This window comes from Podarcis liolepis (assembly GCF_965112155.1).
Source record: "Podarcis liolepis genome assembly, chromosome: 4".
NCBI classification, from domain to species: domain Eukaryota; kingdom Metazoa; phylum Chordata; class Lepidosauria; order Squamata; family Lacertidae; genus Podarcis; species Podarcis liolepis.
The window spans coordinates 4,038,198-4,056,874 of record NC_139558.1 but is presented as its reverse complement, the minus strand read 5'-3'; the positions used below and the strand labels follow the sequence as shown (position 1 = coordinate 4,056,874).

At 41.9% G+C, this 18,677-nt stretch overlaps 1 protein-coding gene and 1 long non-coding RNA gene across 5 annotated transcripts in view; one reads left to right on the top strand and one right to left on the bottom strand.

Moving 5' to 3' along the window:
• The window catches only part of LOC310706086, a 1,025,148-nt gene that overhangs the window by 422,234 nt on the left and 584,237 nt on the right, over window positions 1–18,677 (top strand). The window lies entirely within an intron of this gene.
• TDRD3 (tudor domain containing 3) overlaps window positions 1–18,677 on the bottom strand; it is a 64,942-nt gene that overhangs the window by 45,591 nt on the left and 674 nt on the right. For 2 of the 4 annotated variants that reach the window (XM_083501178.1, XM_083501179.1), the window contains exons 2-3: window positions 7,043–7,127; window positions 4,700–4,765 (exon numbers count right to left, since the gene is read on the bottom strand). In XM_083501178.1, coding sequence (XP_083357304.1) covers window positions 4,700–4,765; window positions 7,043–7,127 — 151 coding nt within the window. Of the gene's footprint in view, window positions 1–4,699; window positions 4,766–7,042; window positions 7,128–18,162; window positions 18,271–18,677 lie in introns of all 4 variants that reach the window. The other 2 variants (XM_083501177.1, XM_083501180.1) reach the window with 2 other exon arrangements.

The following is an 18,677-nucleotide window of genomic DNA, read 5'->3' as shown; positions in this document are numbered from 1 at the left end:
ATTTTACAGAACAAAAAATGATTAAATGAAAATTTTTGCAAGGAAAATTTGCATTTCAGCATTCTCTGGCAATAGAGATGCCATTTGTCTCTGAAGAACATATGCTGAACACACTTTCAGAAGGCACACTTGTTCCTGGGATAGCCCAAAACCTCTTTGCATGCACCATCAATATTGGGAAGGATGCCTCATGTGCCGTTCACCGTATCAAAGGGCATTCATCAATGTCCACTGTTGGCATAGCCATATAGTTATTTTAGCTCTTTGGTCCTCCACTTGAAATAAAACATTTTTTGCCAACCCCTTTTCTATGGAGCAGAGTATTTGGCTCTGTATAAGCAGCAGAGTCCCATGCAAGTCTGTCATCTTCTTTATGGCATCCTGTCTGACAGCCTCAGGAGCCTCCAAGAAATGCAGGTGGAACCTTGGGTCACACAGAGGCTAGACCTATAATGGTTGCAGTAGGCTCACTTTCATTCTTTTCTAACTGTGCAACCAAACTTCACATTTAATATCAATGTATTAATTTGTTATTAATAACAAATGTGTGAGAAACCAAAGGGGCCAGGAGAGAATTGGGAAGAGTTCTAGGGTAGGGTATGGGATTGGAAGAGAAAATGGGGGGGGGGCATAATGAGGGGGAGAGATACAGATGCAGATGGGGGGAAAGGTTCAAAAGGCAGAGCAGAGTGCTTTTTTTCTTTTCTTTTACTCTGAAGCAACTTGCAAGCCAATAAGCATCTCGAGAGTGTATTTCCCTCCTGCTTGGACTGGTAAGCCGGAAGACTCACAGAGTTAACATGGGGCTGGCTGCATAGGCTGGGTTAATAAGAAACCTGTGGGCTGCTTCTGCCCCAAAAGAAAGGTGCACACAACAAACACAGGGGCTCCCCCCCCTTTATTCTGAAGCAAGTTGAAAGTCAAGCGGGGGGGGGGGGGGTTCTATACACAGCTAACAAAGGGCTCCAGCACCAACAAGGGAGGGGAAAGAGACACAGACACAGACACACACACACACACACAGAGAGACACAGAGAGAGATGGAGCAAGGAAGCAAGCAATTTCGAAGGGAAAGAGTTAACAAAGAGAACAGGACAGAGAGCGAGCAGCAGCAGCAGCATCACAGAGTAGTTCCTTGTAAGTGTTGTGCCACAGAGAGACTCAGCATCACTGGAGCAAGGAAGCAAGCAATTTGGAAGAGGAAAAACGATCAGGGGACAGAGGAGACTGTGCAGCGATTTTTGCTCAGCCTGTAACCAGTTTTTGTAGCTATTTGTAGTGATGACGGGGAGAGCTAACTGAAAAAGGCAGGAATTTTTGCAGCAGACTATTGTAGCTATTCCAGGGACGCGGGTGGCGCTGTGGGTAAAACCTCAGCGCCTAGGACTTGCCGATCGCATGGTCGACGGTTCGAATCCCCGCGGCGGGGTGAACTCCTGTCGTTCGGTCCCAGCTCCTGCCCACCTAGCAGTTCGAAAGCACAATTAAGTGCAAGTAGATAAATAGGTACCACTTTCTAGCGGGAAGGTAAACGGCGTTCCGTGTGCTGCTCTGGTGCCGGTTCGCCGGAGCAGCTTCATCACACTGGCCACGTGACCCGGAAGTGTCTGCAGACAGCGCTGGCTCCCGGCCTCTGGAGTGAGATGAGCGCACAACCCTAGAGTCTGTCAAGACTGGCCCGTACAGGCAGGGGTACCTTTACCTTTACTGTAGCTATTAGTAGGGACGGCAAGGAGAGCCAGGGTGGAGGAAGGGGGGGTGCGGTGGGTGCGGGCCGCCCTGTGTGTCACCATTGAGGGGGGTGACAAAATGCCGGGCGGCACTCACCGCGGGGCCTGAAGCGCCCCCGAGCCACGCCTCTCTCCTGGGAGAGACATGGTGGTTTGGGCGTGCTCAGGCTCCGCACTGCCCCAACGGTCCACCCGCTGCCTCCCCCCAGCTGCAGGGCGGCTGAGTGGGAGGAGGCAGGCAGACTCCGGAGACCTTGCGGTGCGTTGCCGCCCTAGCCCAGCCCCATGTGCCCGAATGGCATCCTGCGCCACTGGGGAGAGCTAACCCATTCTTAAAGAGGCGGCGATTTTTGCAGCAGCCTGCTGGCAGGGAACAGTTGACTGAGGCAGAGTTAGCACAGGAAGAAGCACTAGCTTCCCGGTTTTTCCAATATTGTGTTTTCTGAATACCATGCACAAGATCTGCAATATATTAGAAGGTCATTTTTTTATATAAAACAAAAACAAAAAGCGATATCATGATGATTTGATTAAAATTTCAGTATCAGGAGACTATCTTTTTGCTTGTTTGGCCTCCCTCCCTCCCTTTGATAAAAAGGGAGATTGATGGGATGAGAGCTGGGGGGGGGGAGATTTAGCTGGCTGCCGTATGCTGAAATGGGAGGTTGGGTACTATGTGAGAATGGTGGGGAGCGTGTTTTTCAATAAGCAGTGCAAGCAAAAGTGTGTCTACTCACAAGCAAGCCCTACTGAATGCAATGGGGCTTACTCCCAGGAAAGTAGTTAAGTTGAAGACAGTGGGGCCTATGCATGCACAGATTCCACTGGCCGCTGAGGTGAAATGACACCAAAACCAGAGATATACAGGACAAAATAGAGTTGACAAAAAACACCCACCCACTAGAAAACCTTCTTTAACCTTCAGAAACAATTGCCAAACAGTTGTGGCGGGAACTTCTGTGCTGCTAAATTCAACTATTAAGTACAGCAAGTGGGGTGGCTGAATTTTATTCTGGCTCCTAAGAAGCTATTCTCCTGGTTGCACAGGAGAGCTGGGGGACATTGGCCTTTCCTCAGGCTCATTCTAGGCTTGTGTACATAACACTAAATCATTGTTTAGTTTAAAATGTGAAGCAGTCCAATATCTACAGGCTGTTTCTAGAGAAGAATCTGCAAAATTATGTCTGTCCCAATCCTAAAACCTCCTTGTTGAATTTACCAAATGATTCCTTGTCTAAGCACAATTTATCTCCCTCCTCTAACAAATGGGTCCATCTAGAGGCCATCTGACCCACAAAAGTGCAGCTTATACTTTGGCACCCTGTTTTTTCAGCTTCTCACCTGATGGTTACACCCATTAAACATATACATTTAATTACAGTGGTACCTCGGGTTACATACGCTTCAGGTTGCAGACTCCACTAACCCAGAAATAGTGCTTCAGGTTAAGAACTTTGCTTCAGGATGAGAACAGAAATCGGGCTCCGGCAGTGTGGAGGCAGCAGGAGGCCCCATTAGCTAAAGTGGTGCTTCAGGTTAAGAACAGTTTCAGGTTAAGAACAGACCTCCGGAATGAATTAAGTACTTAACCCGAGGTACCACTGTACAGAGCTAAGGCTTCTAAAAAAATTCGCTTAAACACCCAGCACTAAAAAGACAAGAGAAGATCTAGTCTCACCATCAGCATAACAATATATTAAAAAGATCCCTAATTTTGATTTGAACAACCAAACAGATATTAAAGATATTTGCAGAGAAGACCAAGACTGCTAACCTAAATTGATTTCAGCACTTAAACCTAATATTCCAACAATAATTTGGAAAAAATGCTAACTGCGCATAGTTTGGATTAGCTCTAAATTTGTTCAAACCCTTCATACACTGAGAAGTATCAGATTTCCTGTTTAAATACAATAATCATTATATTAAACACCATTTAACTCTATTCACGATAAGGCACGCTGTTCCATTATCTGTCACATATGCTGAAGTTCAACATTTTTCTTCAAATTTAATCTAACACAGCCATCTTGTGGCTGAAGCTTGTATATCATGATTCTACGTTCCGTGAAACTGTACTGTTACACCCTAGTTATCGTTGTTCTGACGAGGGTGGGGATGTGTTTGGGGCTGTTTCCCCCACCTGCCCGCATGTGACATCATATGTGACGTCAGGTGTGGGGCGGGTAGAGAAGTGGCTGGATTGGACAACTCAATCACAGCAGGAATAAAGTTACTACCCAGCTGACAGCGAGTGAGCTCACCTTTCTGGTTTAGCTGTGCCACCAAGTTCCCTAGATCACTAGATCTAGGAACTAGATCACACAGCTGATCCATGCAGCATGCAGCACTGTCATCCTGGTGCCCAGGGCTTGCACAGGGCTCTCCAAGTGCCTAAAAGCTAGCTCTGTTCCCAAGCACCTGGCAATCAGCTGGCTCCCAGGCACCTGAGAAAACCTTGCAAGAGACTTTGACAACCCACCTGTTAATCACCTGACACCAGTAGCCCCTGCAGGGATGATGCCCAGTAAATGGAGAAGGGAGAAGAAGAGAGACAAGTTCAGCTGGAAAAGCTGCAGGAATACAAGTACAGTGGTGCCCCGCAAGACAAATGCCTCGCAAGATGGAAAACTCGCTAGACGAAAGAGTTTTCCGTTTTGGAGGTGCTTCGCAAAACGAATTTCCTATGGGCTTGCTTCGCAAGACGACAATGTCTTGCGAGTTCCTGCTGGGTTTTTTCCCTTCCCCCCCCCCTTTTTCTAAGCCGCTAAGCAGCTTATCAGCTGATCCAATCAGCAGATAAGCCGCTAAAAGCCGCTAATAGCGCTAATCCGCTAATCCGTCAATGGGCTTGCATCGCAAGACGAAAAAACCGCTAGACGAAGAGAATCACAGAACGGATTCTTTTCGTCTTGCGAGGCACCACTGTACTGTATGAACACAAGTACTGCAAAAGCCAGCAATTTTACCTTTTCCACCTTTCCGCCATTGATGTCACTTGGAAGGAACTTCTTCCCAATAGCTCTTAAATCTGTCTGAAGTCAAAATAGAAATTAAGTTTGAGTACTGTTTTCCAAAACAGATACCAGAAAGAAAGTAACAATTCATAAGAAATAATTTATAGTAAGAAGTAATAACAGTATTTCACAGTCCCGCATACTGGTAAATATACATACCCATGAACAAAGTAAATATTATCAAGCTCATGATTCTCATACACAGCTCTTAAACAAAATAATCTTTTATGCAACTTAATGCAAATCTTTAAAAAGGAATAATCCCTACTTAAAAAGAGTAAAATAATGTTATAAAAAACTTGTTGCCTTTTTACAGAAATTACAGTTCAGACCTCTAGCAGCTATGTATGCTTGGTTCCCTCCACATTTCCTAATGGTTTCTAAGATCCAGCTGTTTTAGTCTACATTTACTTGAAGCAGGTTTTGTATGTCATATCCTTTAGCTAGCTGTTACTGATATTTTTATTTTTATTTAGAATGGTTTTTTTTTAGTTAATTGTTTTATACACATACACACTATTTCATTGTTTTATGTTTTTATTGTGTAAAGCACATTGAGATGTTCACTTTTAAAAGGAAGTATACAGTATTTTTAAAAAATGAATATTACTACCCAAGACACTGCAACACTCAGATTACATTTCTTCCTATAAACAAGCAGATGCACAATAGAATTAAATGATTTATGCTTCAAATTTTTGTTTTAGCTTTGAACTAAACATTTATAGTATTGTTCCAATAGCTGACCCAACGCCAGAGACACCACTCGTTTTTAAAAATAAAAATCATTAAATCTCTGTGCTTTAAATGTTGGTTCTTTACCTGCACACCCTTTACAATTAGGATTTACATAACCTTCATTAGTTATTTACATAACTATATTTTGTTCATCCACTGTATTAAGCAAGTTTCTATTATGCATGGCTGCAAAAACTCCTGTGGGATCATGTAGGTGGTATTATTGAATGAAATCTAAAGCATCCTGAAAGGAAGCAGAAATGACAAAGGAGTTGTGTACATGGGTGCTAGACTATTTTCCTGCTGACTGCAGCTCCTTATGCTATCCCTCTAGAACAGATTTGCAAGATGTATGAGACGCACCAGCAAAATATGGGTGAGGAAACCCAAAGGGAATATAATGAACACTATAAAAGACTAAATATATATATAAAAAATTGTCCAGTAGCACCTTAGAGACCAACTAAGTTTGTTCTTGGTATAAGCTTTCATGTGCATGCACACGTCTTCAGATACTATAAAAGACTATAATTCTAAGGAGAGAAAGAGAGAAGGCATGACAGGGTCTTTAGTCTTCCATTCTGTTTCCTTAAATGTCTGCTCATAGATTCTGACTATCTGCTGGTTAATGATAACATATGCTTAGTCTATTACCTGAATATTCAACGGAGACAATACAGTACACTAGCACAATTTTTGTTGGTATAAAATTTTTTGCTGTGCTGAAGAGGTAATTTTAAATAAAGGCAAGAACCAGAAAAACTATTGCTTGCCTAGTATAGAAGCATGAACAGAAGGCCACAGTTAAATTTTCAGAGAACACATAAAGTTAGTAATTGATATACTATACAGAATTATTCTTAAGAAATATGAAGAGAATTGTATGAAGCACTAACAAAACTTAGAAAAAAATGCTTATATAACACGGATGCAGTCAACACTAATAGTTCTACCTTGTTCCCTTTGGGAAGAAGCAGGAGAAATAGTGATTTCAAAGAATGAACCATATCACTATTGTTTTCTATTTAACAATATTATGGCAGAAGAAACTGCCTCCAGTTAAATCCCCAGGTAATAGACTAAAGAATGCCTATACTTCTATAACAGAAATAGTATTTCTAACTTAATTTATCCAACATACTTAAGACCAAAACATAAAAACAAGGTAGAATATATACATAAAACGGCTTCAATCAACTTCTATTACAGATGGAAACCTGTTCTTTAAACCCAGCAAGTAAAAACAAAATTGCAAAACTGCATTTCCATAACTCAGAATGGAAATTAAATCTAGCAATTGTTATTGTGATGGGTCTATTTTATTCCCTTTAAGACAACAACTCAAGTCACTCACCCTAAATAATTACTAGGCAAAACTTTAATTTGTATAATACTATTCTAATCTATTTTGGGGTTTTCTAGTAATTATTTTACAATAATAGTACCTTTAAGAGCTATGGTATTTCATTTTGTATTATATCAGCCAACCCATAAGCTAATGATTACAATAAGTGACAATTAACAAGACAATTATGAAAGTTCACATATGCTACCTACATTAAGTGCAATCAGAATAATGTCGTTTATGTTGACTTTGTCAGATGAATTTGTGCAGGCTTCAATTCCTTCATCTGACAGGTACCTATTAAAAGAAATGAAAAATGTTGATTTAGTATACTGATATCTCAAATGAAAACATCCCAAATCCTTAATCTATCCATGAAAACATTTTTAATGCATTTTAAGTTGTACAGCAAGTTACAATTTCAGTGAAGCAATTCTGGGATGTTAAACTGTTGCACAGTATGTCTCCAAAATACCAGATGATGAGGAGAACAAAGGAGAAGAACTCTTGTCCTCCTAATTTGCTTGTGAGCTTTTATGGAATGACTAGTCTGTCACCGATAGAAGCCTTGGGTGAGAGCCAATGTAGCAATGTGACCTCTCTCCCTCCCATGAGCCCCACAAGTGACCTCCAAAGATCTGCTCTGGAGGCTTATGGGACTCTATGAAACAGAGTTTAATGGCCTGGGGAGGTGCTGAATGAGGGAGTAAAGGAACCAAGTCCTGTTGCACAAGCACATAGGTAAAGTAAAGGTAAAGGGACCCCTGACCATTAGGTCCAGTCGTGCCCGACTCTGGGGTTGTGGCGCTCATCTCGCTTTATTGGCCAAGGGAGCCGGCGTTTGTCCGCAGACAGCTTCCAGGTCATGTGGCCAGCATGACTAAGCTGCTTCTGGCGAACCAGAGCAGCGCACGGAAACGCCGTTTACCTTCCTGCCGGAGCAGTACCTATTTATCTACTTGCACTATGACGTGCTTTCGAACTGCTAGGTTGGCAGGAGCTGGGACCGAGCAACGGGAGCTCACCCCGTCGTGGGGATTCGAACCGCCGACCTTCTGATCGGCAAGTCCTAGGCTCTGTGGTTTAACCCACAGTGCCACGCACATAGACACATAGGCATAGACAAGCACATAGACCTCACTAAATGTGGCTCATTATGCTGGACATTGTCCTGAAATAACAAAGTCATTCTTATTTTCTAAGTAATTCAACCAAGCATTGTAGCAGCTGAAGCTAATTCCTTTGCTTTCAAAACAGCTTAGTTGTAAGTAACTTTGACCTGATTGTTCCAAGATATTCAAGAGCAACATCCTCAATTAATATGAACTTGATTGTGTTTTGTAATGCAAGGTTGATGCTTTTACCTTTTTTGCCATGTTATCAAAATATTATTTACTGAAGGTGTTCCTCAGCAAATTCTGATGCCTCAACAATACCCTTACCGTTCCATATACAATATTCCCAAATACCTATTTTCAACCCCCCACCCCATTTTCCTGTTTTGAAGGGGAAACAATATGGTGGATCACCATTACGATAATGGTAAAGACCAAACAGCCATGCATAAAATTCTACTGATGTAGCAGGGGTTTTCAGTTCAGCCTCTTGAACTTCCGGAAAAGACACTCCTTAAAAATCAGGAGACCCTCCATGTCATGAAGGGCTGCAGCTGGGCAGGAAACATTGGCTGCTGCACAATTAAGTCTTACTCACTGTAGATGTACTGAAATTAATGGTCCTAACTTTTGGATACCACCCATTACTTGTCCATGCAAACATGAACCTATCGGGTTCACAAACACCATTGTTTGTTTTTAAACCACGCCTTTATTGAAAAAGAAACATTTTCATGCAACTTAGTCAGAAATAAAAAATAATAAAAAATAAAAAAGCTGAAGCCTGATAGGAAATTTGTTTTCTACATTCACACGTTACACTAAATGACAGGTGAGGAAATGGATCCAGCCAACCCTCCAAGAGCCGCACATCAAGTGACTTGGCTCAAGGGAAGAAGTAGAAGTGCACTCTGGATTAGTTTTAATTTTTACAGTCTCAGCTTGCACCAAGTCACAGATGCAAATGCATGCTGTGCTTTGGGTGGGGATCAATTTAACTCAGAAACTCTGGAGAGGAGCCAATCCCAGCAGGGCTTATAACCACAGTGGTACCTCGGGTTAAGTACTTAATTCGTTCCGGAGGTCTGTTCTTAACCTGAAACTGTTCTGAACCTGAAGCACCACTTTAGCTAATGGGGCCTCCCGCTGCCACCACGCCGCTGGAGCACAATTTCTGTTCTCATCCTGAAGCAAAGTGCTTAACCCGAGGTACTATTTTTGGGTTAGTGGAGTCTGTAACCTGAAGCGTATGTAACCTGAGGTACCACTGTACTATAGTGCTAAATTTAAAAGGTGCTGAATTCAAGCTCTGCTTGCAGAAGATCATTCAGGAGCGCACTCTAAGAGTAACACTACATCCAAACCAGTAGCTGTAAAAAGAACTGCATTTCCCCCAAAGCTATCTTCACCACTCTATTGAATTCCCTGCCCCACACACACCCTTTTAACCATTAAGTAGGTTCAGAAGACAATCAGAACATGGCTTGCTATTTTGAAGTTTGGTATACACACATGCAATAACTTCCTTCTATACGTCAAGCTATCAGTTATATAGCCACTAGACATTTAACAGCTACACAAAGGAGTAAAAAACTTGATTTTGCTGCCTGCCACTGCCGAAGCAAGGGGTTGCCAAGTATCTGGCAGGCTTTAGCACATGGGAGTTGAGCAGTGTTTGGCTTAGTTGGTCACAACTTGAGCAGGCTTACCAGCTTTAGATCAGAGTTAAGTACATCCTCTACCTACAAAAATATTTATTTATTATATTTATAAAGTTAAACAACTTTAGTGCAGGGAAGTGCACTAAAAACAAAGAATGAAAATAAATATTAAAAATATGATACAAAACAATGAAAGGACTATGAAGATTTATTTCTGGCAGATACACAATAAGGATGAATCATAATTTTGAGAACCTCAGGTTAAACAACTTGTCTGCTTGATCTGAGGTTCTAACTCTTTTAATGTGGAAAAAAAGTATTTATCTGATGCTGAAAAAACTATAAAGATGGTGCCAGGTAAGCCTCTTGCCGGAATCTACTTCATAAATTGCTGTCACCAAGAGAGCCCTCCTTAAATGTCACCTATCTCACTTCATCTGCTGGGGAACTTAGAGCAGGACCTTCAATAAAGATTTTAAGGAGATACACACACACAGTGAAAAAAGTATTACAAAGCCTTGGCTTTTCTGAAGCAAAGCTCTGATTTGGACCCAAGTTGAAGCAAAGCAACATAAGCTGAACCATCCTGCTTTCTAAAGCAAAATCCAAACCAATGTAATCTTTGTTGTTTTAAAAAACACACACCTCAAAGCAGTGTGCACCAATGAAAGAAAATAAAGTAAATAATAATAATGATAATAATAATAATAATAATACTTGCAACAATAATTCATAATGCTACTCAAAAGTATTTTTGTTAATGTTTTGAAGTAGGAACTGGACCAACACTAAAATATGGAATGACGTAATTGAGGATGTCACTGAAATACTGTAATATACTGTTTAGTAAATAATAATAACATACAATATGCTGTGCTTACATCTTACTTTCAACCTGGAAGCAAATTATACTTAAACAAAGCAAACAGAATTTTCTTGTCTAGGAAACATCACAATGTACAACTATGGAATCACCACTTGGTGGAACTATTGCTGCATGTCAAGTCCTTGTTCCTTAAAAAATAAACGAGTGTTTTAAAATTGGGGGAGAATGTCCAAGTATAAATAAATAGTTTTAAATTTAACACTAGTTTTATGGAGTTGCATGTTTGAGCAGAAGAGTGCAGCTAGAATATGTATTTTCGATTCCACTTCAGAAAGTCTATGATTTATGCAGAGCAAAAGCATGCAGGCCAACTCAACAATAAGCTTCACTGAATTCTGTGGGACTTACTCCCAAGAACAGGCACCTACAATTACAGCCTAATTGTCTTAACACATTATCCACAAAACACTCAAACCTACTTGACACAATAATTTCCTATACACTCACCAGCATTAACTAGAGCCAGGGATAGGCAACCTAAGGCCCATGGGCCAGAAGAGGCCCACAGAGGCCGTTTAACCGGCCCAAGAGCCACCCCCAAACTGAGCTGCGCTAAACTGGCGCAGCATGGCACAGGGACTCTCTTCCGCAGCTCCAGAAACTGTTTCTGCACATGCCCAGACACAGGAAATCACGTCTGCGCATGCCCAGACACTGGAAATCGCTTTCTGCGCAGGCACGATTTTCAGTGTCTGGGCATGCACAGAAGCTATTTCTGGTATCGCGCTCACCCGGCCCACGGAGGATCTCTGTGGGAGTGATCCGGCCCATGCCTGGTAAGCCTTGCCAACCCCTGAACTAGACTATTATGTGTGGCAAGAACAGCACATAAATGCATGTTCTATGAGACTTCCATCAGGTCAAAAAGGAATAGGGGAACTAGGGAATACTTGGGTGTTAGAATAATGCATTTGTATAAAACAAAAATATAAAATATAGCACATTTTACTTTTGGGGCTTAACATCTTACAAAGGCAGCTTACAATATCATAAGAACACAATGAATACACCAACCACTGGTTGCACTGCTGTTGTGCAAAGCACTGCCTGCTCAGAGACACAAAAGCCCCTCTCGAAAGGCGTTCTGTTGGCTTTTGAAGAAGTTTCTGACAAAGACATTCGCTTGAACTCACAACCAAAATCTCCTGTACTTGATATATTGTTTTAATGGTATTGTCTTATTGCTCATTTTATTTATAGGTGTTTATATATTAATATTTTCGTAACCTGGTTTTCTATATTTTGTAAACCACTTAGAAACCTAGTTTGGCATTAAGCAGTATATAAATTAAAACAGGAAAGTTGCTAAAATTGATCTTTTAGAGCAGAATTACAGCAAGGAACATTGTTCTATGTACGTTGTGGTTTATGCAAGAGATGCACTGGATGCTCACAACCTTTGTGTACAGTGGTACCTCAGGTTACATACACTTCAGTCTACATACGCTTCAGGTTACAGACTCTGCTAACCCAAAAATAGTACCTCGGGTTAAGAACTTTGCTTCAGGATGAGAACAGAAATTGTGCTCTGGCAGTGCGGCGGCAGCAGGAGGCCCCATTAGCTAAAGTGGTGCTTCAGGTTAAGAACAGTTTCAGGTTAAGAACGGACCTCCGGAACGAATTAAGTTCTTAACCCGAGGTACCACTGTACTTTGAGTTGACTGTGTGCCCTTCTTTCTCTCCCCACCCCCCAGTTATGCACATCAGATTTCAAAACTATTATTTGAAACTATGCAGTGAGTTGGCTGGGGGAGCGGGTGCATGTGAATAAGCAATTAATATAGACTAACGTAATGAGAGACAGCACTTCTCACTTAAGGTCTTAAATGTGTTAGTCCTTCCTTAAACAGAAAGACAGAATCTCTCATTTATCTCAAAGCCTACAGAATTTTATTTCGGATCCTGAATCAGAAGCATAACTAAATTTAGTTTACTGCTACAAAAAAAAGAATCTTGTTGAAATCACATGATTACACTCCAGTAAGTAGCAATCAAGAAAATTGTGCCAAAGGTTCAAAAGAGATATGTTCACTTGCATTTATGCCCAGAGTAGTATCATTTAAGCCATGTTTTTTCTAATAATTATTTTATTAAAGAGTTTCATGTAGATGTTAAATAGAATCGGGCAGTGGTTATCAACCAGTGTTCCATGGCACCCTGGGGTGCCTTGAATGCTGGTCAGGTGTGCCGTGGGCAACACTGGCCTCCATCTCTCTTTCCTTCCTTCCCTCCCTCCTCTGATGCCCTCTTGCATCTCTGCCTCCCAAAGGCTTGCATGGCTGTTTGTTGCAGCAGCCCTGGCTCTGGGGCTGGCCAGGGGGTGCTGGTTGCCAGGAGTGGAGGCAGCCTCGGAGGAAGCAAGCAAGCAAGTGGATGAGGGAGCCCAGCCAGTCTGCCATCCCTTGCTGTTGGGAATGGACAGACAAGTGGGAGGCTGGGCAAGCAGGCGCCGTGCTGGCCTTTCTTGTGCTTGCTGCGTGCAGTGCCTGTCTGGGAGCTGAGTGTCCAGCACTGAAGGGGTGCTTTTCTGCCATGCAGGCCCAGCGGTGCCTGCTGCTGCCACTCAAGGCGAGTAAGGTGATGGCCTCACGTTCACTTTCAGCTAGTCTCTGTTGGGGACATCCTCTTCTGAGGCCCCTGTATGAGGCATCTCTTTTGGGCGGGTGGCTCAGAGACCAGGGGTGGTGGCAGCGGCTGCCTGGAGGACTCCCAAAAAGAGGGGAGAGGAGGCTGGGGGAACACTCCACAAGGGAGGGTGTTTGAAAAAGGGTGAGGAGCTACAGGCAAGGGTTGACATAACTGGGCTCCTGAGCCCCACAGGGGTGCCGCACAAAGATTGCAGTCGGTCAAGGGAGCCATGGGCTCAAAAAGGTTGAAAACCACTGGATTATGTGTTGCATGAAGAATGACTTTCTTGAATCTTCCAATGTTCAGCTTCATTGAATGTCCAAAAGTTCTAACGTTATGAGAGAAAAAATTCTCCAGCCACTTTCTCCATGGCAGACATAATTTTATAAGCTTCTATCATGATACCTCTTATTCCCCCTTTCTCTAAACTAAAAGTTCTGAACACTGCAACCTTTCCTCATAGAGGAGTCGCTCCATCCCCATGATTATGTTGGTTGCCCTTTTCTGAACCGGTTATACAATATTCTTTTTGAGGAGAGGTGACCACAACTGTACGCAGTATTCCAAATGAAGCCGCACCATAGGTGTGTATAATGGGGTTAGGAAACGGGTGGTTTTATTTTCAATTCCTTTCTTTAAAATCCCCAGCATGAGATTTGCCTTTTTCACAGCTACAACACAGCTACAAATTAGGTATTTACCTAATTTTAAGACATGCTAAGGAACAATTGGTTGTTATTATGTCTTCATATGTAAAACCACAGAATTCAAAGAGGCTGCACTTTCTTTTTCCCATGACTGTAAACAATCTCAGCAAGCAATAAGCAAATAATAATAATAATTTATTTATACCCCATCCATCTGGCTGGGTTTCCCCAGCCACTCTGGGCAGCTTCCAACAAAAGATTAAAAAAACATTAAAACATCATAAATAAAATAAAATAAAATTCCTTCCGGTAGCTCCTTAGAGACCAACTAAGTTAGTTATTGGTATGAGCTTTTGTATGCATTCACACTTCTTCAGATACACTGAAACAGAAGTCATCAGACCCTTATATATAGTGAGAGAGTGGGGAGGGGTATTACTCAGAAGGGTGGTGGGAATGGGTGATTGGCTAATAGATGTGGTAAACCTGTTGACGACTATTAATAACTGCAATTGGTCCTACAGGAAAAAGCAAGGGGTGAGATGGCTAAAAATAGCTTTATCATGTATAATGAGATTAAGAATCCAATGTCTCTATTCAGACCAGGTCTCTCCATGGTTTTAAGTTTGGTAATAAGGTGCAATTCAGCAACTTCTCTTTCCTGTCTATTTCTGAAATTCTTTTGTAATAAGACAGCTACTTTGAGATCTTGTATAGAATGTCCTGGGAGACTGAAGTGTTCTCCTAATGGTTTCTCTGTCTTGTGATTCCTGATATCAGATTTATGTCCATTTATCCTTTGGCGTAGGGTTTGGCCTGTTGGTACAATATAGAGAGCTGAAGGGCACTATTGGCATTTGATGGTATACACAATGTTAGAAGATGAGCAATTAAATAGTCCTGAGATGGTATGTTTGATGTTGTTGGGGCCAGTAATGGTGTTGTCCGGGTGTATGTGGCAGCAAAGTTGGCATTTGGGTTTATTGCAGGCTCTGGTACCAGTGTCCATGTTAAGTCTGGTTGTTGTATTATTGTGGGTGAAGAGTTGTTTAGGATTGGGTGGTTGTCTGTAGGCAATGAAAGGTCTTCCTCCCAGAGCTTGTGAAACAGAACTGTCATTGTCTAGGAGAGGTTGTAGATCTCTGATGATGCGTTGTACTGTTTTAACATGGGAGCTGTATGTGATTACTAGTGGTGTTCCGTTATTTTCTTTTTTGGGGTCTGTCTTGCAGCAAATTTTCTCTGGGTATCAGTCTGGCTCTGTTAATCTGTTGTTTAACTTCATCGGGTGAATATTTTAGTTCTTTTTTTATTGAGGTTTTCACACACAAACAACAAGAAAATAAAGCAATCTTTTACAATCAACATTTTAAGTCATCATATTTACACTGCGTGTCCTCACACTGCATGTCCTTTTTAGTTCTAAAAAGGTTGGCTGTAGGTATCTTAGGTGAGAGAATCCAGGCAAATTGTACTGAATTCCAGTGTTCACATACACCAGTGTAATTCTATGTATCCAAAAACAAGTTGCCATATACAGTGGTGCCTCGCAAGACGAAAATAATCCGTTCTGCGAGTTTCTTCGTCTAGTGGTTTTTTCGTCTTGCGAAGCAACCCTATTAGCGGCTTAGCGCTATTTAGTGGTTATTAAAGGCTTAGCGGCTTAGAAAAAGGGGGGAGCGAAAAAAATAGCAAGACTCGCAAGACGTTTTCGTCTTGCGAAGCAAGCCCATAGGGAAATTCGTCTTGCGAAGCACATCGAAAAACGGAAAACCCTTTCGTCTAGCGGGTTTTTCGTCTTGCGAGGCATTCATCTTGCGGGGCACCACTGTACATCTGTTAAATATGACCATACACTGCTCTAGCACTGTGAAAGCTTTTCAGGCACCCATACATTAACAAGTTTTAGAAGCTGTCAGCATGCAACAACCCACGCCCCAGGAAATGGCTGCGACTAGCCAGCTCAACCAGGTGAGGGTAGTCAAAGGGTCTCAAACCCTCGGTGACTTAGGGATTTCCCCTGCATGTGAAGATTGGCTCCTGCAGATTGAGCCGATGTGACCAATAGTGGATCCAACGGTCAAGTAGGCAGTTGCTGCATGTGCTGTAGAGAGAAATGAGAGGCAGATGGGGCTCATCTACCTCAGAAGGTAGCCCACCTAGAAGAAAGAAAAACCTTATCTTAAAAGTTCTACTGTCTTGTGGGTTATCTTTGGGAGAAGAAAAGGCTAAGGAGTAAAAATCCAGAGTGTAATCCCCAAGACAGTTGGATGGCACCTTGTATGCCTGTTTCTGGCAACTCTTGCAGCTGGTGCCAAACATAGTGCTGCGCTTTCCTTTGGACTGCATCAGTGAAGCCAAGAGATGGATCTTGTCATCCAGGACCTCCACACAGTCCAGGACCTCCACACACACTGCCCAGGCTTGCGCGACAGGGAGGTGACTTTGGTGTTGCTAACACAGCAGTTTGAGTTCACCCCTGGAAGAACACTCTATTCTCTCTGAAGATGGGCACCAACACACACACACAGCATTAAAAGAAGTACTGAATTAGTAACATAATGCATAAATGTACATAATGCAAGTAAATATCAATTGTAACGTAACTTTTTTCAGATAACTATAGCCCTCTTTTCAAGTTTTCATGGTCTATCCATATGTTCTATCAAAACATGGTGGGCACCTAGACTGTACTTGTTGGCCCCTCATCTCTGTATGTTTAATAAAAAGTCAGAATAGGCTTTCCTCATTTTGAGTATGTGATCAAGAACCCTGGTCTGCACAGGGACTCCAAATTACCTGAGTATAGCTATACTGTATGCACAAAACCTATCTTCACCTTCTGCCTAACACATAGAACATGAGGACAGGGCTAATGGGTGGAAGTCTGCTCTCTCTGCACCTGCTGACCAAAAGTGTTGATAGGAAAAGTAAACAGTATTTATTCAAAATATATATAGAGTTCCTAATGCCAGTTAGCTCAGTTGGTTAGAGAGTGGTGCTGATAATGCCAAGGTTATGGATTCGATCCTCATACGGGCCACCTGAGATTCCTGCATTTCTGGGGGCTGGGCTAGATTATCCTTCAGGTGCCTTCCATCTAGGATGCTAATGCACAGCTCAATGCTAGAGTTAGTCGGTGGGAGCCAGATTGTTGTGAATGGAAGGGCTCCTTCCACTCCTGGAAGGCACTGAGGTCCAGCAAAAGCTTCCCACTGGTGGAAGAGGGAAAGGGAGGCTTTTTAAAATGACTCCTTCATCCCCCATGCAGCCACTCGTGTCAGATGTTATCTCAAACCTCCAAATCTTGAAGCGGGAAGACCTGGTGAAGTCTGCCTCTCAATCCTCTTCACCCAATGCTAGCTGAACTTCACTGAACATGATTTTGGATGCAACTCAGTTCAAAAGTGTATATCAGCCCCTGATTCTCTATCAAAAGTCAACCAATGTAAGGGGTCTTCTCCAATAAAAAATAAATTTTCAAACAAAGCTTTAAATGCTTAAGTCATATTATTTTACACATTTGGCTACTGGGGGGAAATTGGTATAGTTATACAATACAGTGGTGCCTAGCAAGACGAAATTAATCCGTTCCGCGAGTCTCTTCGTCTTGCGGTTTTTTCATCTTGTGAAGCACGGCTTAGCGGCTATTAACGGCTTAGTGGCTTTAAGAAAAAGGAAACAAACTCGCAAGAACTCGCAAGACATTTCGTCTTGCAAAGCAAGCCCATAGGGAAATTCGTCTTGCGGAACGACTCAAAAAACGGAAAACTCTTTCGTCTTGCGCGTTTTTTGTCTTGCCAGGCATTCGTCTTGCGAGGTACCACTGTACATAAAATTAACACGGAATATGTTTTGTGCATCAATACAAGTTAAATAAACACGTTGCTGGCCACATGCCAGCCAGGTACATCATGCTTTCACTGCAGCTTACAAAATTATTTTAGAGTATATATCTAATGAAGAAGTACTGAAGGTAACCTTAAAAGCAATACAAAGAATTTCTAAATTTTCACTCTAGTATGATCACTTTTTCTTTGTCTATTCTACTTGTCCCTGAACTCCTGGCGGGCTGGAAGTGAGTGGGTGAAGAGTTTGCCTATCACCTCCCTCACTCCAAATAATTAGCAACATTGCTTCACATCAGTGACCAAATATGTTTTCATACTGTTGTGAACTTGTCAATCAAAGCTGTCAACCTCGTGGTTAGGCCCAAGTACTACTTTAAAATATTAGTTTTGCTAGAATACTTTAGTATTCAGCATTTTACATTATTCAGCTTTCTCTACCAAAGCTGCTAAAGTAGAAAATGGTTTGTTTCAACAGTGCATATACTGCAAGCAATGTAATTATTAGTTATAAATATAGCACTGAACAACAACAAATGAAATATACCTTGCAAGGTTCTTCAAGTGTACTTTCATTAATCTCTTAACTGTCAAGCTAACCTCAGCACATATATGATGAAAAGTAAAGGGTGAGGACAGATTTCCACAGAAAGGACTAAAAAAAAAATGCAAGCACAAATGCAAAAACCTTTAAATCGTGCCACCTTGATTTCCAATTGCGCAGCAGCTAGTTTAATCATTTCTGGCCTAATCTTCACAAGCTGACAACAAATCTTTAAGTGAAAGAGTGTACTGCGTGAGGAGTAACAGAAACCTAGGTTCAAAAGCTGGGACAGCAGTTAAAAGACTGACATGATGGAAATGCCTCAAACTTCAACTTCAAACTTTGACTCATCAGGTGAACTTAAGCAAATCTTTTTCTTAGTCACTACATCTATAGTATAGGAGATTGCACTACTGATCTGCCATACACAGTTGTAAGGTATGCTAAAATAAAGTACAGGGAATTCAATACAGGAGGCGACAAACGGCTGATAAGAACATTTTTGGAGGGTGAGCTGA